Source organism: Pomacea canaliculata, linkage group LG3, assembly GCF_003073045.1.
Source record: "Pomacea canaliculata isolate SZHN2017 linkage group LG3, ASM307304v1, whole genome shotgun sequence".
Lineage (NCBI taxonomy): Eukaryota > Metazoa > Mollusca > Gastropoda > Architaenioglossa > Ampullariidae > Pomacea > Pomacea canaliculata.
In genome coordinates, this window is record NC_037592.1 from 24,945,264 (window position 1) to 24,971,121 (window position 25,858).

The window sequence follows — 25,858 nt, forward strand, 5'->3', positions numbered from 1 at the left end:
CGAGTTCCAGGCCGTTTGGTCGCTTGAGGTGTCGTCAGGAAAACTGAGCAGGCGACGAAGGACTCTTCTTTTTATCCTGGAGAGGTTCTCGTGAATCATCTTTGACATTAGCTGTGATGAAATGACGAAAGGTTGCTCCTGGCCAGGTTTCTTGATCGCCTGGGTGCATAGTCTTGGATATTGGCGAGTGCATCAAGAAAAGGGAAGTTACTCCCCGCCACTGTCACTCGGGATGTCACTTCCGGAACATAAACCATGAGTGGAACTTTCACGGATACTTCGTAATTGCTGTATTTTGACCATTCTTGGTGTTCCCCGAGGGAGACTCCTGAAACAAGACATGATGTACTGTCATTCGTGTAAAGTTAGTCTTAATAAGTAGTTTATTTTACTTACCAAAGAACTATCAGGTAACTTCAATGAAACACTTGTGTTTGATTTTCTGCATTTATTCTCAAGTTTTAAAGGTGTTCTCCTTCTGAGAAATAATATAAAACGCAAACGTGATTGTCCTAAAAATTTTTTGTTCAGTCGCATGGTATGGTTACTCTTTCCAATGACCAGTTGTACATGTTTCTAAAACTTAAAAATTGTTATGAAAAGCAAAAATTGTTTCTATGTCATTTAGATACATTGCACGAGTGTTTTATCAGCATTTTAAAAGTGGCTGTACAGAGAAAATGATCCTTTCGCTGTTTTTTCGTGGCAAACTGTTAGCACGTGAGAATGAAAGCAGAAGTTTGACCTAAACAGTTTATCTTGTTTAAAACAGTTTTTATTAGAAAAGTTCTCAAAATGTGTGCTGCATGGAAGTACTCTATAAATCTGTTTTAAATGAATTTAAGATAACAGTAATTAAAATTAGAAATGTACTGTGCAGCTCGCCCTAGAACCTTCACAATGATATTAATGGAAATCACCAAGAAAAATGAGAAAGTCGCATGGGGTTTACCCAAATAATATTCTTTTCCTTTAAATATAGAACATTCAAAACTTCCCACATTTGTTTAACTTTTTAAAAAAAACGGTTTGTTATGTCACACTAATGAGTCTGGTTTTTTTTTAGCCTTTGTTTTTTTATGCTCCCTTCCTTGCGAGCGACCGTGCGCTGAATACACATCAGACTGAAATTTCATCTTTATGCCAGAATAATGGCAATTTCTCTTGTTCTGTCCGAAATGCGCCGGCTGAACTAACATGTGTTCTCTTATCTTTTGCGACACTGTTTACGGCAGCTTTACTGACTGTTTTTATCGTTAACTTCTCGCGCTGTTACCGCGCGGCGTGTGTCTCCGTGAACTAAAAAAGCAACGTGCACCAGGGTCAGGCTGGAGCCAAGTGGTTCGTACCCACTCGGTCAGCGAACCGCGTCCGTCAGCGGACCTACAAGCCTTATTCTCTTTCTCTCTCTCTTTCTGTCTGTTTTTCTTTCCTATTATCCCCCTTCCAGATCACACTCGCTCTACGTCTGCTTCGAGAATCATCTGATGAGCATCGTGAAAACAACTGATGTTTTTTACACACGATCGCGAGCCAGTGACAAGTGGAAAAGTAGACGATGACGAAGAAAAATAAAATTTCACCGTTATCTCCTATAAAGATGATAGTTGTGCTGCCAGCGAAGCCGTTGTTGTCTAGCGCCTCCAACAAGCGACCCACAAGAGCATCCACATAGCTGGTAGAGGCGTAGTAACTTTGGCGCAACTTTAACTGCAAAAAAAAAAAAAGAAACAAATAAATAAACAAATCAGCATTTCTACTACCCAAGCTCTTATGGCAAGAAATGACTGAGGCTTACTAAGGTTGTCCACTTGGCCATTATATGGTTCAGTATTGAATAATCAGATCATTGCATAGTTATGTATCCAACCCTCATATCACATATCTAGATATATTCAACTATCGTATCATCATATGTATTCGACCATAACATCATCAAACAGCTATATATTTAACCATCATATAGTCACATGAGACATATTATATATATCGTGAGTCAGTACTGTGCCCCTGAAAACAAATATGAACTAGACTGTGTTGTAATTTTTTTTTTGTGAAACGACTTGAGCTTGCCCATAGGGCAGGATTAAGGAGGTATAAAAGCGATTATTATTATTATTATTATTATTATTATTATTATTATTATTATTATTATTATTATTTATTTTTTAAATAACATACAACCGTCCTATCGTCATATAACGATGTATTTAGCGTCACGCGGGTTTTGAATTTCATGCAATCGCAGAGACAATCAGTGACTGAAGTTTTCTTTTCGACACTTATCAGCTATTCAGATGACAGCCGCCTCACAATAAATTAAATTGCATTCCACAACACCATGACGAAATAAATGTTTGTTAAGCGATGTGTGTGTGTACATGCGATGTATGAAGGGAGGGGAACGAAATAGGGAGGCGGTAGCGGATGGAGGACAAGTGAGATGCCGGCCATCTTGGCTATGTTGGCTAGGCCGGGATCCCTCAAAACGCAGTGGCAGTCTGTTAGTCTGTACAGCCCGCGAGGAGAGGCAAGCTGATTCCAGACACAAGAGCTGGCTTCACATTCCACTTGTGGGAATTCTATCGCACTTACCATAGGCCTTATCAGTCAAACTTTCTTACATTTCTCTGCCAGTCTTACCTCCTTCATTTTCGAGTTTATGGATAGAAAAATTGGAAGAAAGATACACATACACACAGAGACGAAAGATAAGACCCCCCCCAAAAAAAAAAGAAAAAAAAAAAAAAAAAAAAAAAAAAACGAAAAAAAAAAAAAAAAAGAGAGAGAGAAAAAAAATAGGTCACGGCTTCCATACAAGATCGCGAGAATTGAAACCAGAAATGCTGCTAAAAGGATCGCGCGATAAACGACAAAGTTGTGTCGAGAATCCGCCTTCGTGTGCCCGGGGCGGTGGAACATGTGGTTCCCGTGAACTCTTCACCACCAACAATTAGCAACCCTGTGCACAAAGATCTGAAGTAGGGACGCTGGAGGCGAAACTGAATTCCTGCGTCTGTGAGAGCGACAGCGGGTTGATTAAGGAGTTCAAGTCTTGGCAAGGATGCAAAAAACATTTATTGTTTTAAACTTACTTCAAATTACTAATTAATCCCTCCAGATTTAAATTTTTTAAATATTAATATCCGGGTTTTTAAAATTTTTTCTCTTTTTTTGTCGAGGGGCGTTGGAAGGGTAGGGGACCATAAAGAAACGCTCTTTAAGAAAATGGGATAGGAGTTCCAAGATGGTTAAGGGTCTTTACGAAACAAAAAATGAATAAATAAAAAATACAAGCAAAAATTGGCAAGGGATTCTGAAATTCCGATATCTAGGAGAACTGTAAAGAAGGTCTCTTCTTCTAAACAGCGACCTGTGTCGCAGTGCCAACAACACCCGCCATTGTCTTCGCTGCTATCGCCTCGGATCGCCATCACGAAGGGCCCCACAACTTACACAGCACAGAAACACGAGGATGGGAAAGTTCAGGGCAAAAGTGTGGCGAAAAATGTTTTTTTCACAATGGCAGCTGTAAACGTCTGCACCATTCAGAGGGAGTGGATTTGCTATTTAACGGATGTTTGGCATAAAGAATGAACCTAAGTCCACCTCTGACTGCCAAGTGATCTTCTTGGTAACAAATTTAATGTCATAAAAAGAAGCAGACATAGGTCTAGATATCATTCTTCAGCCATAAACGTTCTTTGAGAAGTTCCTGAACGCAACACTAGAAGTAAAAAATGACAAGTGAAAATAAAACATCTAATGTAACAACAAATATTAAAATTTGGAGAAAAAGTTTTGGGAGTGACGTGCGATTGTACGATAAAAGAACAAAGGGTCTCGAAGTCGAAGGTTTTTCAAAATCTTCTCATTGGCAACAGATGTATTCTGCTCTGAATTTACGAAATGATTTGGTAGATATGATAACATTTTCTCGTTTGTCTTTCGTAGCATGAATCACTGAGATACATGTTTGACGAATCAACTTTTCCTGACATTTAAGACTTCATACGATGAAAAGTAGCTTTGAGTTCTCCCTCTCTTTCTCTCTCTCCCCAACTCCTCTATTTCTCTCTCTTTTCTACATAAAGGAATCAAAGGTCACGAATGTACATGAGTGTACGTCATCAAGGTAGAGAGGAGACATGTTGTCCTGTGGATATACCTGACAAACGATTGCCTGATATGATGTACAGGTTGACATTTGAAAAACTGTATCTCGACAATGTCAGGGAAATATTCATTTAAATTGTTGGAAATAATTTACTCTGCCTAGTAAAAGTGTTGCACTCTCGTAATTCTTTAACGTGGCCTACAGAACAGAGACGTCTGGCGGCACACGAGATTTATCGAAAGCTTGGATATGACGAACAGCCGGAGAAAGCTTACCACACCCTTAGAAAAACAAAATGAAGTAAAATATACATATACAGCGACCGAGTAAATGCTTCCTGTAGGATGCAGCGAATTTGAGAACGAGTGTGTGTGTGTGTGTGTGTAAGAAAGAGAGAAAGAAAGAGAATGGCTGAGTGAGCAGAAGGAGGAAAAAACAAAGACGCAATCATACATAATTATAGACCAATCCTGACATGCTAACGTCTGCTTTCTTTCTTTGTGTGTGTTATTAATTGTGTTTTGCTTTATTTATTTGCTGTTTAATTATTGCTTTTTTTCCTTTTCATCCATTCATACATTTTTGATGCAGCGTGATTACCTGAAAGTCTGGCGGAAGAGCCCCAAAAGGGAAGGAGACGTTGAGGGCCTTGACGTCATCAAAGTCCCGGATGTCGGTCCAAGGGTTCCACGCGACAATTGGCAGCAAGTCTGGGAAGGTAGGATTGGGCGCCAAGTGCATCTCTGACATCGGGTACAGCTCTGATTGTGAGACAAAAGTGCAATTCAACAGGTTCCAGAAATGAGCAAAATGTACTGGCGGGACTTCGTGAGGTCATGAGTATGAACGAAGACGCTTGTTTTCAAAGCAATAAATATTTTGAACTGAGCCACCGCTCGCCATGTAAAGCAGAGTATGATTGTTGACAGAGATCCGGTGAGTCTTGCCAGACACACAGAGACCGCCTAGTGCACCGCAGAGTCCGGGGGTTCAAAGATTGTTTGTGCAAGTTAGTGTCAGGTTGACTGAGGTCAATAGGCTAAAAATGCTTGGTGGCAAGGGCATTAACCAAGCAGGAGGAGAATGAAACAAAGGAATACGAGAGGAGAGGAAAAAAGAATAAATTTATGAATTCAGAAGAAAATGAGAAGGAAACAAATTTTGTTGACAGAGACAAAAAAAAAAAAAAAAAAAAAAAAAAAATCAAAAAACAACAACAAAAATACAAAAAAAAAAAGCAGAAAAGTAAAACTAGAAAAAGATTAGATTCTAGAAAAAAGAAAATATGGACAAAAATAGAATGAGAGAGGGAGAGAGAGGGAGGGTGAGGGGGATGGAAAGAGGAAAGAAAGCAGTGAGCGTGACTCAGTTTACGCATTCGAGAGCATTCGCGCGTTTTGTAGTTGAAGTTATCGCTCTTCTCTGGTCGACCTTGCAATCACTCCAATTACCACCAGTTCTCTTATCTCAGTCTCTATCTCTAGTCCCCTCATCTAGGTCCATGACCCTCTTCAGTCCCCGCGCACCCCTTCTCACACGTCCCACACTCGCAGTCTGCTCGCACTTCGGACTAACGGCATCTCCGGTGAGGAAGGTACAAAAAAAGGACAAGATTAGCTCATATACGTTCCACATTTTGGACTGGCGAAAAGTCAATAAGAAAAATATACAAAACGCGCAGGGATGATGCACTTTTTCTGGGAAGTTAAAAAACCTCTACTTGTCAGTAACACGTAGTTTATCTTTTGATAAAAGTTACAGGAAAAAGGATGAGCCGACTGAAACAGGAAATTAAGCTCAAAACTATTTTCAGAATACACAGCTGTTATGAGCTTGTAAAAAAATGAGGATTTTAATTAGGTTTTTTTTCAGCAAAGCACACGCGATTTGAACTAATTTTGAACTTCCGGCGCCACGAAACTTCAGGTAGGACCCGATCAGAGAGCCAACATTTGCGACTTCATCACTCGTGACTTTTTTGAAAAACCCATGTTATTATAATTGCAATGTTCAAAGGCTTGTATCTTCTAAACCAAGCAATTCTAACAGAATTTTTAAATGAACTAAATTGAAAATAGTTTTAAGCTCAGCTCAGTCTTTAGTGCTTTGACGATTACACATCTCATCTTCCACTGACCATTACAGTAACCTCACCCAGATATTCCCGTGGATACATGAAAGGGATGCCTGGTTTCTGGAAGCCAACGCCCAGAAAGAAAGGCTGCTCCCTGTGAGCACTTCTGTTGCGCAGGAACTCGATGGCAAAGTCCGTGACCTGAATGTCGGGTAAGGTGCCACCCGGCACCTCGCTGACGTTGACTGGACAAATGACGTTCACTCCAAGCACCCGTCTTCTCTCTGGCACACCTGAGTGAACAGATGAGAAACACACACTCGGGTGGCTGAGACTTGGATTAATTTACTGTCTGCAGTCATTAATTAGAATGTCAGGACGATGTTATGCATCTACCCGTATTGGAGAGAGCAACTGGTGAGTGCAGGTATGTGTGAGTTCGCCTTACGCGCGCACTGTGTTTGTAAACTGACAGATGCCCTCAACTCCACCCGAAAAAGAACCAAATAGGAAGTGAGTATTAATTGTATTCTTTTACCGTTGGAAATGGCTTTAAAAAATGAACAAAAATAATAGTGAAGGATATAGGCGTGGAAGGATATGTCAGTGGGAGAATCAAAATATTTGGAAACAAAACCTCCTGGCTTGAGATTCTGGTGCTGGCACCTCTAGGCAATCTGAAAAACATTCTTGTGCTCAGCCCCATCGCCATGGAGAGCAAGTAAAGAGGGAGAGAGACTGACAGAGACAGCGAGTTCTTACATATGCCACATAAAGGAAGTGCTTAATTGACGCACACACGCGCAGACACACAAACACACACACGCACACATACACATACACATACACATACACGCACGCTCGCACACACACACACACATGTACGTTCCCTTGGCGTTCATTAGTTTTTACACTGACACAGTTCATTTGTCCGGGCTCACGGTGTGACTCGCCTTGTTAACTTTAAAGCCGCAGGATCGTTTCTATGGCTCGACTTTAAAAGAAATGCTGAAACAGGTGGATTAAAAGAAACCAGCCCTCCAACCTGCCCCAAAGATAAGCAAATGGAAGAGCGTGTCTTCATTTACCGTTGGCAGCGATGATGTAGAGCAGCGGCCTCAGGCTGCAGCGAAGGTGGGAGGAGACGCTGGTCTAGTCTCAATTTCCGTTTAATTATCCCTCCCACCCTTTCATAGCTGCCTTCTTTAGCAGGACCGCATTTCTGAAATAATTATTTCCATACGTGTTGGCCGGGACTTTTTTTTATTATTAAAAAAAGTCTTCTTTCTGCCGGGTCACCGCCTAATCTCATTTACAGTCTAACGCACCGTGTTCTCTTCAAAGCCTAAGAGGTTATGTGGAGTGACAAGGGCTTTACAACACCTGGTCTCACCTTAGCCCGGGTGTACACCTCAGAGGACGGGTGGTAAGGGGGTGCACTCCAGCTGTACGGGAAGTCATCTGTCCAGTTTGAAGCCTTACCTGCAACAGGTGTGTCCATCACGTGAGATAGAGACGGAGACATGGGTACAGATCGTCCCGGTAAAAGATGTTGATGTGTGCATCCTCAGAAAGAGAAGGAAATTAGGAAGAGGACGAGGAGGACAAAGCAGACGAAGACAATGAAGCGTGACTGCGTAGTTTCAATTAGTTAATAATACAATATTTGTGTAATAAATTCCTGTTGTTTTGTCTTTATTTTACAAAAGACAGGAATGCAGGGAAGTAGACTGACAATGAAAGAAAAGAGGAAGAAAGAAAGTAAAACTAAATTAAGAAAGAAAGAAAAATGAAAATTATCCATCATGAAGCCGTAGATGACTCAGAAAACATAAGATCTGACAAAGAACGACACAGAACGGTTACAACGAACATCGAGGAACAACATTCGTGTTCATAACAGCAGACGACTTCCTTCAACATTGTATACCCGACAGGTACTTCACACACCTTGCTGGAACACACTTCCGAAAGACTGAGTGAGGTAGCCGTTCTCTTTGAAGTGCTGCGGCAGCGTGGTGTAGTTGCCTGAGTGGTGGCGCCAGTAGACGTTGTTGTCATATACTCTGGTGGTGTCGGGACGGCGACCAGTCAAGAATGATGTACGACTCGGCCCTCCCAAAGCTTGCTGGGAACAGGAGGAAAAAGCTCTAAGTCACTCTGGTTCGTAATGTATATACGAAGTATCAAGAAATAGATCGTTGGATCTTTGAAAGAAAGAAATGGATTCAGGGAAATGTTACAGGGGATTTCAGAAAAGGGAGTGCACTATTGTTGTTTTCATGAGTTGTCCCCAGCTTCCGGTGGGATCAAGCAGCGCTGCGTGTAGCATTTTTTTCTTCAAAGGTATTCAGCCATTGCTCAATAACTATATAACTAAGAGTAGAAAAAACCCTGGGAGGGAGGCAGGTGTACAGTCAAACAGACAGACACTAAGTTGGGTGTGTTTGTGAGTGTGTGCTTGCTTGACTACATTGTTCTGACTGCTCAGCACAACATCCACATCAAAGAACAATCAGGGATCGCGAGACCGACCTGAACGTACGCTCTATCAAACACAACGCTCTTCCTGGCCAGACTGTCGATATTCGGGGTGGCTGCGATTGGATCGCCATAGCAACCGAGCGTCGGCCGCAGATCGTCCACCACGATAAAGAGAACATTCGGCGTGGCGGCAGCTGCAAGAGGAACCATCTTGGCATCAGCAAAGCGAAAACAGTTAAGGTGAGAGCAACATGTGGTAACGAAATCAAGCTGGGTGGTAGGTTTATGAAAAATGTGAAAAGCGAATAAACACACTGAATGCTGTAAGCACGCATGCACGCGCGCACACACACATACACACAAGCCAAAGAGAGGGTAGACAGAAACTGGAGAGAGGCCAAATATTTTGTAAAATGACTTACTGGGTGGTGAAAGTATCTTGAGAAATCTAATATTCGTTAAGCGAAAATACAGACTACGTGTAACTGAAGGGTGATTTTTGTTTTTTTTCCCCCATGACGAATGACGATCAATTAGGTGAGTAAGTTACAGAACGATACATTAGAACTTGAAGAAGAAAAGTTCTGACATCCCTGCACGTATTGCCGTTGGTGCCCGAGGGGGAAAGTGTAGATCAAGCTAATTAATATTTGACGCAGCGCACGTGCCAAAGGTCCGAGCGATTTCACTCCTGATGGATAGTATATCAGGAAAGGCACCGCCCTATCTGAAATATGCAACTAAAAATAGACAAACCGCACGTGGCTTGGCCACCGCGCATTTTCTCTGATTTTTCTGTCCAGAATTTTTATTTCCACTGGAACAACACATTTTCTGTGCTGGCGCAAAAGGTGTGCAAGCGTTTCGATCGACGGTTCTCAGCAGATTAGAGTCAAAAGCGAGAGTTGTATCAAAAGCTGGAGTGGAGGTCACAGAGCTGCATTATCACTGACGTGGATCTTCTGTGGTGTTGGGAGCGGTGAAGCCCTCAGTTATGTCGGGTGCATGCAAGTCTGTGGCCCCGCGCGCTTTCTCGTCTGCTCCCACCTCGCGCTCGCCACACTGGAACTATCGTCTCCGGCTTTTTTTTTTCTTTTTTTTTTTTTCGAACAAGGCCAGGATCAACACAAGGGCTTCTTAACACCTGCAGGGTATGGCCCTGGACAAGAACAACAGCTAGAAGCACACAAAGAGAGGAAACGCCTGCAAACAATGGGATGCAATCGTGACCATATGTTTCAGTGTTTCTATGGGAGTGATTGACCCCTGTAACCTTTAGTAACCCCAGCTTTTGTGTGAAATAAGCATAATATATCAACCAAAAACGTTGTTATAACAGTCAAAGCAAGTCGACTTTACGAGACCTAGTCATACACAGTTCAGGGGTAGAATAGATGTCAAAAGTATTACTAACTCCGGCTTATACAAAAACATTAAGACATTAATTTAAAAGTATTATTACATTGTTTTGCGTGAGCGAAAGAGATATACTTAGAAGAAAACAGCCTGTCAACAAGTGTGTTTAAGAATACATATTGTGGCAATGAAGCAAAGAACAATTATTATGTTGAATTAATACTTGACGCACAGATGTCTCGGAACATCGTTACTGGCTGTTAGTCCCAGACCCACAGATTACTCAGGACAACACGAATGCAACATTTTTTTCTTTATGGTCAGGTTAAGTGTAGTTTAAAATAATAATTCCTATAATACTCGTGCATAATTATGCTTAATTTTCAAGACTTGCGCCTATACAGTCTTTGAACAAAGTTAATCCACTGGTATTTGTTGCCATTGTCTTTAGGATTTCCTAAATGAGTACAAACTACATCTGAGTGTCGAAGAGAATACTCAGCAACAGCACATTGTGTCCTGATCTGTTTTCTTTTACCGAGGACTTCATCTTTTCTATTCGAATTCAGTTTATGCAGGGGACGCTATTTTTTAGAAATACTTCCCTTTCGTCACTAACTGATTTTCGACAATCAGGTGTTATTAAGAGAAAAGCATTAATATAATATTTTCTCGTGCTTCTTTGTCAACAACACACCGGAATATGTTTTGAGATTTCCAGAGATTTTCGCTGAGCGCTCGTGTTTTTCCTTTAAGGCTACCTGATGTATGCCTGCATGTCGACATGTCTGTAGTAACTGCCAAATGTATTTTGCAGCAATGTAAACCTGTTATATAATATCCGCTTTTAAATAATCTCTCTGCTCCTGATGGCTTAAAGAAAATATGATTCTGCACTGAACGCGTGTGTTAACCGGTATGCCTGTAGTTATCTCGCAAGAAAAAGGAGAGCGGAGGTAAGAGAGAGAAATTCCTGAGGAAAACACACTAAAAAAAAAATAAAATCCGAAAATGGATGCCATTACGTATGAATGTGACATAAAAGAAACAAACAAATTAACGCTGAACGACAATAACAGCTTCATACACTCAAGAGTTAAACAATATAGTTTTAGAATATTTTAGCATGCTAACACGTTCCAGAAGAACATGCAATCCAGCAATGCTCTAGAAACATAACTTATGTAATCATACATGCCACATAATATTACATATTCACCTCTGTTCTAAACACATTGTAGCTGCTTATAATTCTTTTTCTCAGAAGAACATACTATAAACTGATTGCAGTAAAACAGAAATATGAACTCAAACTGTATCAATGTATCTTTCAAAGAATGGTCTGCAACTGTCTTCTAAAGCGAGTTTTAGTAGAGCTGATGTTTCTTAAGTCTACTTAGTGTGACCAGTTTTTTACTTGAAGGTGGAATGACTAGAGCTTTAAGCACTGAAATTGGAAGTGTGAATGAAATTCTTTACAAACCTTTCGAAATGATGGTAGTCGATCGACAAATGAGAGCGAGGACTACAAATGCCAGTGCAGTAGTTATTGACATGTTGACTTCTTTTGTAACACTGACACCTCTGATTTAGGTCTTGCTGCGAGATTCTCCGGATGCTGGCTGTTGTTCCAGTAGGCAGCAGTCGTCTGCCACGGCAGGCAGCATACTTCACGTTATATCACCAAGTAGAGCATGCAAGGTTGAATCTAGGGGAAGCAACCTCATTTCATCGAAATTACTAACGTCTAAAAGTTATCGACCCTTCACCCAGTGGTCTTCATTTTCTTTATACACAGCATCGTAATAATATATATATTTTTTAAATACGTGAATCATAAAAAATCGTGAGAAATAATCTAAGGTACAATTTGAACATAAGTCAATTTTTTTAAAGTTTAAAGCATGCTTTTGTTTTTATTTTAATTATTTTTATTTTTAATTTATAGAAAACGTTTTTACTCTTTATTCTGCTGTAGTTGTTTTTGCATGTGATCGAGACCACAAAACTACAAGAAACATCAGCCATTTGAAAGCATTTCTTTGACGGCAAGAGAAGTGGCATCTTCTATAAAATGTAGCCGTTGATGAAACCATGGAGATGTGACAAATGTCCGCTCGTACATCACGGACGTGTATATCCTAGTTACGTCCGTGACCTAAGCAACAAGCCCAACCTACGCAAAAGAATAAACGTTTCTTTTTTATATAAACGGCACGACGATTGGTCTACAGACAAACTCCAAGCCAATCAAAACACCTGATGGTTATGACGACCGGCTACAAAACGATTTCCGGTAGCAGCACGAACGACGTAATTTGTTTAGGATTGTTGTTGCTTTTGTGTACAGCTTGGAAAACCATTCATCACACTGGTTTGTAAACTGCATGTTCAAATTTGATTAGTTTTCATGAACATTTAGACTTAAAAGCCGTTCAAAGCTTACGGAGGGCTGACTAGTGGCCATCGATTAGTTTCAGTTATAACTTCACTGTAGTAGTAGCAGCACACCTAATGTCTGTCACGTTTTGAAACTGCGTGCTGAGTAAACGCGATAGAAGACTGCAGAGTAAAGCATATCAATCTGTTTTCACCAGTCGTTCATTAAGATTAGACAACCATATTGCTTCCTATGCCTATTACGTCCTTATTTGTGTCCTCTTACAGAATTTTCGTCTGTAGATCACTTTCTTGCAGATCATACGGATAATATTGATATGATTTTGAACAGGCTTTCGTTTGAGAAGAAGAGGAAAGGAACTTGCATCTTAGATCATCAAAAGTTGATTTTTTTTAAAATTTTAAAATGGAGGATGTTTTGGTAGTACGTGTAGGACAAAGACGCGTAAAGACTCTGAAACGGCTAGAAATGATACATGTATATTAGACATTTGTTAAGTGTAGATTTTTTAGTCTTTTTTCAATCCAGTATGTTATAGACATATAGTTCCATGTATTGTGGAGGTAATTGATAATTGTGGCTATACATTTAACCCCCTCAGCATGACATAAAAAAATAATATTACAATGACTGTCTTATAACTGGAGATGACAGTGGGTAAAGTTTTTTTTTATTATTATTGCTGCTCTCAGGTAAACATTTGATAAAGAAACCTTTTGGAAAGGAGAAAACTTAAACTTTGCAATAAAAGTAGTGAAAATCGCCTTCCCTGTTCTTTCTTGGTGAAGCCTCAATCGTGGCCTATTGTACCCAAAGGGTTACAAGAATTATATATAGCTGAAATATATATAAAAGCATGGTTGTATTATGTATTGTAAATGGGGTTAAGGCAATGGGTGTAGCATATCAAGCCCATAACATCAGTTTTCTTGTTTATAGTGAAATGAAATACAATGAAACTAGCAGTTGACAAAATTGCATACATTGTAAGTTTTCAGAGCAATTCCAGCATGGCTGCCAATGCTCTAGAACAAACCTTGTTAAAGGCTACAAAAGTCATAGAGGATCAGGTAATATGTTTTTTGGTATTTGTAAGTTTTATTTGCTGTATTATGTAAGTTTCAGCTAATGTAACATATGAAAGTAAACTTGCTTTCCACTAATGTGAAAAATAGGGTTGCAACAGTCCTTAAAAGAACATTATAAGTTATGTTGCTTTGTGTATATGGTGGACAGAAAGTTGGTCATTATCTTATGACTAGCATAATCTTGAAGTTATTATGATGTTGCATGGTAATCCCTATGGTTATAAAAATGGCAGATAACTCTTTGTGTCTGCACATAGTGTATAACACATAGTGTTTGACAGAACACCCCCAGCCAGTTATTGGAATAGATATACTTTGTTACAGTTTGAATAGTCATTCTTTTAAAATCCCATTTTTTTTATTGTGATGCTAGGGTAGCAGAAAGCTGCATTTCTATAGCTGTATTTCTGTTCAGACTGTCGTATCTCCAGAATCTGATCTAAATCAGTACACAGTAACCAAAATTAGTCCATATGTGCAGACTGCTGGTATTTTGTTGACAGTTTAAAAAATAAATATCTTTGTTCCCCTCTCCCTGTCTTATAATCTGTCTTTAGAGCTAGGAACTGTGACTGCTAACACTGCAAAATATCAATGTAGAAAGAATGAGTTTTTGTTGCTTTAATTAGTATTTCAGATTCAATACTTCTTATATTCACATAACTGGAAATGTGCAAGTGGTCATGTAACAATGTAGTTTCTGACAGATGGGAATAGTGCTGCAAATAAAAGTTTATAATGGATTTTTTTTTAACGCAATACTCAATGTGTGCAGATTGATGCAGAAATTGCCAAATTAGATAATCTAGATGAAGATGATATGGAGGCAATTCGCAACCGACGGAATTCAAGCAATGAAACAACTGCAGCAGCAGAAGCAAGAATGGCTAAACCAAGGCCATGGAGAGTACACTGAGATCACAACAGAGAAAGAATTTTTTGATCAGTCCAAAAAGTCAAAGAACCTTGTCTGTCATTTTTATCGTGACACCACTTTTCGATGCAAAATTGTTGACAAGCATCTTGCCATCCTTGCACCCAAGCATCTTGAGACGAAATTTATCCGTATTAATGTAGAGAAATGTCCTTTTCTTGTGGAGCGACTGCGGATTAAAGTTCTTCCTACAATTTGTATTGCTAAAGATGGGAAAACCACAGACTATATTGTTGGCTTTGATGATTTAGGGGGATCAGATGACTTTCCAATAGAAATGCTAGAATGGAGACTGGGACGTGCTGAAGTCATTCAGTACTCTGGTGACCTGTTGACCCCTCCGTGGGAGCCATCAAAATCCTCAGTAAAGAAGATTTTTAGTCATGCCAAAAAAACCATCCGTGATGATGGGGATGATGACAGTGAAGACGATGGAGACTGGTGAATTTAATTTAACGAAGTTTTGTTTGCTGAGTGATATCTGCGTCAGATATCATTTATTTAGGTGAAAGTTTTTGTGTGCATTGAGCACAGATATCCAAATGTGTGATTAACAACCCCTGTGAAAATATCTGAATGGGTTGGGCTTAAGAATACAGACAAAAACAATCGTTTTACAAGGTGTAGGTTTTCCAGTCTAGTTTTGGGGGACATATTTCATTTTTCAGTTTGGTTATGATAGTAGAAGAGATGTTGACCATCTGCAAAATTTATTTGTGTTGCTGAATGCTGTGGCATATGGAAAGAGCCCTCTCCCTCTGACAGCCTCTTAGGGAAGAAACTGAATTAGCTTCTCTGAGTTACCTTATGATTACTTCCCTTCCTGCTTTTTTATTTACTTTCTCATTTGTAAGAGACTATGGGTATAAAATAAAAGTTAATACAAGAACTGAATGCTTTCTACTTAATATTATATTATGTTGAATAAAATATGCCTCTCTTATCACAAAAGATGTCTTTGTTCTGTTCAAAGATTACAGAAAATATGCTGAAATATGTGAATGCAAAGTTAAATCTTAATGCTTCTCTCTTTCCAACTTTAAAATTTATTGTGATAAATTAGATGTTGAGAAATAATAAATTATAGATCAAAATGTCACAATTTTGCATTGAGGCCTCTATCAGCCCTACCGGTAGCAAGATATCTAATCAAAACTAAAGAAGAGTAACAGATGTTGATTTCCTAGTTAAACACAGCAGAGCAGCATGCTAGTGATGTTTCCTTTCAAAGAGAAACCATTTTAATTTTATGTGTTACAAAGTTGTGTGATGGGCTGTATGTGTATGTCTGCCTGTGAAAATGCATTTTTTTTTTATAAAAAAGCTGTATGTACAGTTGTCCGTGTGATATCTTACATGACTGACAAAAAGGGGCAGAAAAAAAAATTCAAATAAAATGTGCTCAGTTTGCAAATGTACTATTAGGTACCGCATGAAATCAAGAAAGGATCGTGTAGTTGGAGTAATGTTTTGGGCATCTGTTGCAGCCACATCTTCACTTAATTCTGAGATTAAAGCTGACAGATTTACCTTTGTTGAATAGCATGTACTATATCAGCATGTGAATTCTGTATGCTGTTTCCATGCCCTCATTTTTCACCTTTTCTTTGGTTCTTGATACCCTAAGACAGGAACATGGCTATGGGACAGCAGAAGTTCGATACACATTATCGGGAATGTGACGCGTGTGTTAAACGATCTTATCTCGTTATCCATGTCATCGCAGGTGCATTTCTAGAATCTGCTTTTATCTGTCATGATTATCAGCTGCCCTCAGACGACAGGACAGTCCATTATTTGATACAATCCTCCCATCTGCTAGCCCGCTTACTCGTGAATTGGAGTGTAAATTTTCATATACGTCTCGTAGTTTTTTATGACCATCTTGCATACGGTGTCCATCCATATTAGTAATATTTTATTTATAAGATTTAAGGATCTTGGGATAGCATGTCATCTCTATCACCTTAGAATTTATCAATCTGATCCAGCAACTAGAAAAGACTAGACTTCGATGTCCGTGTCTGATTTGTCGCAGCATAGTGACTTCGATCCGTCTTAAGATCTGTAAGTGAGCTAGCAGCCAATAACAGTAGAACGAAACCTAACACAGTACCCTACTTCTAAACATAAGTACAGTAAAATATTGTGGCAGTACACTACGCTTTGCTGTCTTTCCGATCCTGGTCCATGTGTTCAAGGATGGCGTGATAATGTAGCGACAGTCGAGCCCCAGACTTTGATACTCAACGAGACCGGTCGTAACCCGAGGAACCTGTAATCAGATTTGAATTTTCCCTGCGGGCCCTGCCCCAGTTCCCAATTGCCACGCGCTCAAAGACAGTAGCTGCTCCTCCCTGTTGCTTTCATTAGAAAGGTCAGCCTCCAATAAATCTTTCGCCGTCATTAGCTGATCTGTCTTCCGGCTATTACCGAGTCCATTTGCTTGGAAAACACAGTCATTCCGAAATGTCAATGACAGTCACAGAACAAGGATGTATTCAAAGAAGAAAGAACAGGAACATTTTCTGTCCTTGTGTGGTAACGTTTTCGTATTCAAGATTCTCGTGAAGTCGCGCCTCTCTTGATGGTGGAGGACATGATTGTTAGTTTCCGGTCTTTTCCAAGAAGCTTTTGTCAACGTTGATGCATCAGCTGTTTCACGCGCACATTGCATAGTTATGCACTTCATTCCATGCTAGTTGTGCACGAATGCTGATGACTGTATTCACGCTGCTAATGACACTTATTATCCTCGAGTTTCAACTTTCAGAGAGCGCACCGATTAGGGATTACAGGCGTCTGTCGTAGCTGTGGTGTAGCCAGCTTCCGGTCTGTCAGGTTTTACATAAGAATTTCCTCAAGACAGGATACAACTGTGCATCAGAAGGCCACCACAGTCTGGCGTTTTCCTTCCCTGAGGCGGTTCGGTATTTACTGGAAGACAGTAGTGCTCTCTGGAACAGAGAAGCAAAATTACAGAGAAAGACTCTGGTGCGCAAAGGAATACTTTAGCGTGTAGAGAAAGTGTGAGTAGAGAGAGAGAAAAAAAACTAGTCTGTAAAGGAAGTCTATGTAGTGTAGCAGATATCTATGAAGAGGAAAACTGGTGTGTAGATGATAAAGAGTTTGTAGAGGAAGACTGGTGGTGTGTTGAGGAAGAGCCAACCGCTGTCAGTGACGATTCTGTCGTCACATCACGCAGCACGCGCGCAGTGGACATGACCACGAGTTATTTGTTTCTGGGACTGGGTGGAGGTTAATGTTAGGAAGAGGGTTCACGTGGAATTCGACAAAGACACTTGGCAACGGAAACAGCCTCGTTCTGTTGCATCGCTGATGAGGCGTGCACGCAGACAGCACCAGAAGCAGAGCAAGCGCATCGGTTCTCTGAAACCGAGTAGGGGGAGGGGAACTCCGCTTCTGATTAGGTCTTTGGAATTCCTAGTAGAAAGCAGCACTGCTTGTGGAGAACGATTAACTCGAATCACCGACAGCATCCGTCATCGTTTCATCTCAACTGTTACCAACACCGTGCCTTGACCCTACCATTACCACGGGTGTGTTACCAGTTCGGTGGTGGAGCACTTACCGGGGAGTACTTGCTTGCAGCCAGCATCACGACGGCGATGGTAGCTTCATGCCTCAAGTTGCACAGATAAGGTTTGTGCTTTATAAATTAAAAAAAAAATCGCGATCTTCTGCGGCAGGTAAAAGATTTTTTTGTGGCGCCGAGTAAATGGCCCTGCGCTGCTCTCTAGCAACATGAGATTAAAATATGGGTAACGGGAAACTTTTAGTCAACTAGACTGTGCATAATAAAGATGCTGGGGATTTTCGAGCACAATTTAGATATATACTCGTTTAACACTTCCGATCTTTTTTAGGTCCAGACATCGCAGAGAAATTATAAATATTTTGTAAGTGACCTTTAGATAAACTTTGTAAAATTTCCCTTCGATAAGAACTAAAAATTCTATGAATCTAGGCAACTAAAGTCATTGCAATCAGGGCTTTTGTTTACGCAAAAAATTGCGTACAGTACGCATTAAAAGTTCGGAGGACCCCTTCAATTTTCGTCAATGGGTCCCTTCAAAATTTGGCAAAGAACAGGGACCCTTAAAAATCTGGGACCCAAAAAATTTAGCCTTAGCAGAAGCCCTGCATGGTTATTAAATATATATATAAGTAAGTGATATGTTTATTAATCCTTGTCGGCTGAGTTAGGTGTTCTATATCTACCATATTTTAGTAAAATGTACCCCGCTGTATTCGGAGTCTTGAACCAGCTGTAAACAGGTTACATCACGTAGAGCACCAAACGATTCAGGTTTGTTCGGTTTTTGTTTCAGCTTTTAAGCCTCTTCTTGCTTATGAGTGAACGACATTGTAACTGTACCTTCTTTTAGAAGAAATGTAATTTTTAGACCGGTAGATAAACTGGTAATTTGGAAGTCGAGATGACACCAATACAAAGATGTCATTTTAATAATTTTACATAGACTGGTACAAATGTTAAACACAAAAATATAAATGACAAACAGAAATAATAAATAAATAGCCGCAGTATCTCAATCACAATAGATCAACGAATAGCGAAAGCAATGAAGCTTCACAAGTCGGAGGGAAACAAAATGCCATTCATTTACCCAGTGCTATTTATTTATTATTTCTTTCTCTGTGTGAGAGAGAGAGAGAGAGGTCCATTATTCGAGAGGAAAAAGATACTGAGGGTTATAAAGATTTGTAGTGAAATCTTGAATCAAGGCTTGTACCAATTGTAAAGTAAACAAATCAGGAACTAAGGGTGGGATGCACTCGTGCTGTACAGTTGCTTAAAGTCGTCAATAAATTCTTGCCAACTGCGACTTTCGAGAGAAACAACCAAATCCATTTTACTAGAGGTAAACAAGAGTTATAAGTTCCTCAGGATTCTTGTTATCCCCAAACCTTTAGCTAAATACCCAAAACATGTGGGAGGAAGCTGGAATACCCGGAGAAAACCAACGCAGACATGGAGAAAGCATGCAAACTCCCCCCGACCCCATCCCATCACATCACAAGTTAAGTGAGGATGACCTGTAGTTCGCGCATACATTTGCAAGTTTATCGTTTTTCCTTTACAAGATCACAGACTTCAAGAGGGAACGGCTGCTTATGAAATTTCCAGCACCTGCCAGGAAGAGCCTGATATAACTACGATCGTATTTCTTTTATCTGTTCTGAACTGTTCGCAAGCTCTCGCGTTTTTTTTCGTTTGTGGCGGCTGCTGTGTGTTAAAGGTCTAGTGGGGTGCAAACTATTTTTGCAGGTGAAGCTTCAGTGACATTATTTCCCATGAATACATCACCTTGCACAGAAAAAGGTTAACAACACGGAGGCAATGTTTGCACATGAATATGTATGCGTTGTGAATGCCTTAGCCAATGAGGGAGCTGGGATGTTATGTTAATTAAAGCATATCTGTGTACAAGCGTGACGTCATGATTTTGACCTCTTTCTGTGCATGGTGATATCTGCAGACATGTATCTTGAGAACGCAAGTGATGTATTCGCAGCAAATATTATCAAAAATAATGACATCTTCATAATTAAAAAGATACCACACACAGACACATTGCCAGACACTTAAAAACCAAAGATGTGACCATCACTTGAAGACAGACTAAGCTCCCTTTAATAAGCTGTAAATATTTCGAGAAGGCTTACCATGTTCGATTTAAGCTGAGCGACGATATGAATTGCTCACTTTTTAATAATTAAAACAATATTATAAAATATTATGAAACGATAATATAAAGCATCATTATTGACGTCTCCTTTTCTGACCTTTTCGTCTCCTGTTCTCAAAGTCAGTTATCAGAGGCATTACTATATAGTTGGACACATTGGCCGACGATTCTGAAACTGAACTCAGAATTTGTCTCAATTCTCGGGGTGTTTCGGCTTCGTTACCCTCAGGCAAAAGGTACCATCTTTTGTTGTCTTAAAGTCAAGAAATGGAGCTTGAATGGGTTGGTCAGATTTAGGACGACTGTAATCAGTCACTGGAAATACTTCACGAATCGAAGAGAGAAGGATCGGCGTCGTTAATGTGGTCATCACGGTACCTTCTCAGTTGCCAACCCGACACTCCCATAGCCTCCCGCTCGACAGTGGATTGTTTGATGGGAAACTCCTTCAGAGGCCAATGGATCCATCCGACGGTAAAAATAACATCTTATCAGCTTCGACAGCTAACATCGATTAGTTGGGTGGTTTATTTAGTAGGAAAAAGCTTCTACCTTAAGGTGAGTTAGCACTATAGAGAGCTGGGAGAAAAGATAACCGGAGTACCTGGAGGAAACCCCAGCACGCAACCCTGCGGACTATTGTCACATACAGTGTCCCAAGACGAGATCTGAACCCGGAGCCTCTCGCTGCCGTTGTGACAAAATGTTTTAACCAGTACCGGGCGCTCGTCTTCGACAGCTGGCTGTACTGTATTGTCTCTTTATAGCCAGAACGGGATTTACCTCTGAAAGATGGTTAAACTGAGCTGACATCTCTTGGCATGATGAGAAGACTGTAACTATGTGACTTCCGCTCATATGAGATGGGAGAGAAAATTCGTCGTATGATAATATCTGTAGGTAGGAGACTAGATTCCGAGGTGTTTTTTTTTTATAATTCATAATTATGTACCGAGCATACATAAGCAAGAGGAAGAGAAGGGAAGGATTGAAAGAGATAACCAGCCGCCTACCCAGCCTGCCAGATAGAATCAAACACTCGCTAAACAGAAGACAAGCAGGAGACTGACACTTAATAAAGATGTTTTCCTTGACAAACTCGAAGCCAAAACACACGAGTGAATTAAGTGATCACAGCAGATGCCAGGACAAGCTTGAGATTCATGGACATTTAGTCAACCCCTCGAACTCATAGGCGCCCACCTTTTATGATCACTACTTGACAATGGCGCGCGTCTTCAGCCTGGATGTCCAATGTCGAAAAGAATGTCTTTCCCTGATGTAGAAAGAAAGAAAACGATCCTAGGAGAAAAACTATGAGACCACGAAAGTCGGCTTCAATACAAGGTGGTAGAAACACCCTGATGGATTGCATCAAAAACGTTAAAGTTCTAAATAATTATTGTATTTATAACTTTTTGATATTTGTTTTGTATCACCGTAATTGATATTTTTTGCGCATCTTGATCGTCACATTTTGCGACGGATAGTTTGTTACAAAATATTGTTTTCCTGTTGGATTTTCGATTCACAAAAGTGCAGTCTTCCTGGTAATGTGAGAGACCACCCAAGGGCACATCGCGATCTGCGCAAATTTGACACAGAGAAGGAAGTGGAGGTAGGAGGTATGGGGATGGAGGTAGAGACAGAGGAGGAAGAAATAGTCAGGATTGGATGAGAAAGAGAGAGAGAATGTGTTTGTGGCGAAGGGAGTTGTCAATCAAACACTGCATGCCGCAAGAGACTAAAGGGCATCACGGTTCAGACCGCTGCCTCCAGAAAGCAAAAGCGGGTTCTGCGATCTTTCATTCCGAAAACACTCTAGAAAAATCTTTTATTGCGACATATCGCGATTGACCTTGCGAGGGAAGGGAAGGACAAACAGGTGGTGATTGGGCACAAGTTTCCACTTTCAGTAAAGTATTCTAACATTCTTGTTTTCTCTGAGATTGCCAACATGTTCTTTTTAATAGTGTCAACTGTCTAGCATTCGGCCTTTTCTTCCACACGTAAATTTACTTAATGATGACACACAAGTTTCGTGTGCAGCTGGCATTAACAACAAGCAAATCCTCTAAGATGTTATCACATTTAATGTCATTAGACTTGTTTCTTTGATAGAACATCGAGCTAAGAAGATATTCCGCTTTTTTTAAAAATACAAATTTTCGCGAAAGGACAACAGACACAAGTAACCTTTTGTAAAGAAAATGAATGAATAAAAAAAAAAAGAAATGAAAATGGATAAAAGCGCAGTAATGTTTGCTAATCAAGATCTATAGTCCAATAATCGTGAATAGTTTTACGAATGCAAATTATTTTATGCTTGTTGGAGCGGATCATCAAAATAGCTACCTGTCATTCTCCTTACCCAGATATGCTTCTTGGATGCGTTTGGCTGACAGATAAGGACAGAGAAAACCGTGATTACCCCTCGCGAGCCTTCCTGCTCGATTATCATGAGAACAGCGGCATGGCATACCCTGATCGCTTATCGATGACAGGATGCTGGTTTCGATAGCTATCCCAAGCCCCATGATAATCAGACAGCGAGCTGCTCGAAATGAAAGGGTTAATCGGTCTGATAAGCGAATGCCGCCAGGTTTAGAAGCTGAGATGTATTTATCATTGCTAGGCTTACACACCACGTACTATGTTGTTGTTGTTGTTGTAGTAGATGTAAATTAGAAAAAAAAGTGAATATTTGTGGGTCTTGTGGGAAGGGCTCCGTCTAGTTAAAGACTGGGTGAAATGCGTATGTCTTCACAAAGAAGATTAAATAACAAATTAGACTAAATTAAATGTCTAAGTTTATTAGAATTTACGGTTTTGTACAACTGCACTCTTCAGCATACAAGCACGCACTACCGCCTGCCAGTAAACATAGCAATAATGCTCCAGTCACTGAGCTAACACAGTCTTCTTTTTGACAAAAATGCGCTTTTTTCATTTTTTTCCACAGATCATCACGACTGTTGATTTTAGCAAGCTTTTGTAGTCTATACAGAATCACCGGAAAAAAATTTAAGCACGGATAGCTTAAATAGCTTTATTTAAAATATCCTCAAAAAAGAAAAAAAAAAAAGAGAAAGATAGAGACCCTCGACGATGCCTGCGACACCAGAGTGGAGTCCATGGTCAGAGCCCGAGAACCAAAGCATCTTGTTATACGACTCCTATTTCCTATTCGCCAATGAGACGCATCCTCTGCAAAGTCAGCGTCTGGTGCCGACAGTGTTGTGTGTGTCCACTATGATCTTCTTCGCCGTCGGTGGTAACCTGCTGGTGCTGCTGTCGTACTGCAGGGACCCCCGCCTCCGCACCGTCAGCAACGTCTACATTTGCCACCTGGCCATCTGCGACCTGCTCCTGGGCGGAGTCAGCATGACTCTGCATCTCTACTTGACAGTTTCCCGCGACGACTGGCGCCTAGGAGCAATCTTCTGTAAAGTATGTTGAGCAGCTATACCTACTTACTGGTTCTTTTAATCCTGTGAGCTTTTGCATGAACAAAACGCGGGAACTTATCTCAGTAACAAGGATATTTCCACTTTGTCTTTTTTTTCCACTTGATCAATGTAAGGCAGAGGGAAGAAAAAAACCGAAAAACACTGGCTATACTATTTAATGTCCTTGGTGTGCTGTTTCTTCTGTTTAATCCTCCTCCTCCTCCTCCTCCTCCTCCTCCTCATCATCATCATCATCATCATCATCATCATCATGATGTCTTCAAGCACGTGTTTCGATTTCTTCCAGCTATACCTGATGAACGACTACACCCTCTGCGCCCAGTCCGCGTTCTTGGTCGTGCTCATCAGCCTGGACAAGCTGCTCATCCTGCGCAAGGGCATCCTCTACGTCACTGAGGAGACTAAGCGCAAAGCTTACGTTAGAATCGGCCTGGCGTGGCTGGCGGCTGTCTTGCTGTACAGCCCCGCGATTCTTATCTGGGACTACTGTGTAGGCTACTCCGTCCTGGGTCCACACCAGTGCGACACCGAGTTCTACAGCAACAATATCTTCACCCTCACGACGGCCATCATCGAATTCGTGGGTCCCTTCACTGCTCTCCTAATCTTGAATACCTGCGTGTACTTGGAGATCAGAAAAAGAACCACAAAATTCCGCAAACAACGGCCAGTCAACATGGCTCCTGCCGGTGCTCCAGAACAGAGAAGTCTTCGTGGAGCGCCTCGTGCCATCAGCGACAGAGGAAGCGACAATAAATATGGTAGCGGTGGTGACCCGTTGTTTGTGTTGTTTCCAGACAGGTGTGGACCAACGACATGTCCGATAATGAACGACAGAGGCGATAATGACGGAAATAATTCGGGAAGCTCCGAGGATTCGACGTCAGAAGACAACAGCAGCTGGCTACAAACCATGGACAGCAGATCGCGAAGCTCACCGGAAGATGCCGAGGTCAAGCCCTCGAGGACGCAGTCCTGCTCTCGAACGAGCTTGTACGGAAGAATATTTGGTCGCCATTCACAGAAGAAGACGATGGACACCGCGACAGAATCAAGCTCTCCTGAAGTGGAATCTTCTGCGGTGGCGAATGATCCCTCATTACATCATGCTACGGACTCACATGGAGATTCGCCACCTGCAGATAACTCGTGCCAGGAGTCGTTTGGACCCCGCTTGTTGTCTGGAGGTCAACTGGTGAGGGACATTCAAAGATCTAATGACAACCAGCAGCAACAAATAATTACAGGCAAGGATAACAATCGCAAGGTGTGGCTGCCAACATTAACATTTAATACTCTCGAAAAGAAGGACTTGGGTCAGAATCGTGCAGGTCCCTCAGCCTCAAGGAAAGGCGTAGCCATCGAAGACTGCTGAATGCCAACGCATTAAAATTTCGCAAGGACCTAAAAGCAGCCAAAAATCTCTTCGTGTTTATTTTTACTTTTGCTCTTTGCTGGGCCCCTTACACAATCAGTACTATTATCATCGCATACTGCCAAGACGACTGCGTGGACGAAAGTGCTCACCAGCTCTTTACCTGGCTTCTGTGGTTAAAGTCTTCTATTAACCCTTTCTTATATGCTGCTAGCAGCTCCAGATTCAGATTTAACTTTGCCAAGATACTAGGTTACTTGTTTTTCTGTTGCCCCAAAGTGTGTGAGAAAATCTGGTTATCGCCCAATGATTTCCGTGGTCGCTAAATGAAATAATGATCGAGATCTGGTTATCCCCAGCGAACTTTGGAGGTGCTTTGCTTATGGCTGGTTGTAGGGAAAATCTGTCTCCCTGTATTTTTACGGTCGATTTGATAGAACAGAAAATCTGTTTATCCTCAGATGATTGCTGTAGGGGAACTGTTTGTATAATTGTGATGGTCACCTTGATTTGCTGCTACCAATTGTTTCCTAACCAGTCAACCGATGAGAAAGGTTGGGAAAAACACGCATCAACACAAACCTAAAGAAATACAAAATGTATACATGAAGGTATATTATTGCTTAGTCGTGTGAATCGTCTGTATGCGGACCAGTACGGAAGTCAAGTTGTTAACATGTCGATAGTCTTTTTTGTATTAAAAGAATATTACAAATGACTTGCCAGTTATAGTTGCAATGTGTGTCAATGATCTATACATGTACAACTAACCCGATAATTTCTCCCAAACTTAGAATTTCAGAGAGACAACGCAGATAAAACTACTG

General features: G+C 40.8%; 3 protein-coding genes across 3 annotated transcripts; 2 read left to right on the forward strand and 1 right to left on the reverse strand.

Moving 5' to 3' along the window:
* Positions 1–70: 70 nt before the first annotated feature.
* On the reverse strand, positions 71–12,150 carry LOC112559504 (iduronate 2-sulfatase-like). Its single transcript, XM_025230813.1, is given in 9 exon segments — positions 71–328; positions 1,584–1,710; positions 4,718–4,878; positions 6,272–6,454; positions 6,457–6,484; positions 7,585–7,673; positions 8,142–8,319; positions 8,727–8,869; positions 11,515–12,150. Coding segments are annotated over 9 exon segments (1,203 nt in total). The 5' UTR covers positions 11,588–12,150; the 3' UTR covers positions 71–107.
* A 150-nt stretch (positions 12,151–12,300) lies between these two features.
* On the forward strand, positions 12,301–15,405 carry LOC112559507 (thioredoxin domain-containing protein 9-like). Its single transcript, XM_025230814.1, is given in 4 exon segments — positions 12,301–12,405; positions 13,431–13,502; positions 14,296–14,364; positions 14,366–15,405. Coding segments are annotated over 3 exon segments (663 nt in total). The 5' UTR covers positions 12,301–12,405; positions 13,431–13,442; the 3' UTR covers positions 14,900–15,405.
* Positions 15,406–16,986: 1,581 nt separating this feature from the next.
* LOC112560661 (histamine H3 receptor-like) lies at positions 16,987–25,174 on the forward strand. Its single transcript, XM_025232664.1, has 3 exons — positions 16,987–18,117; positions 23,149–23,636; positions 23,943–25,174. The coding sequence occupies exons 2-3, from the start codon at positions 23,295–23,297 to the stop codon at positions 25,029–25,031; spliced, it is 1,431 nt and encodes a 476-aa protein (XP_025088449.1). The 5' UTR covers positions 16,987–18,117; positions 23,149–23,294; the 3' UTR covers positions 25,032–25,174.
* Positions 25,175–25,858: the final 684 nt, after the last annotated feature.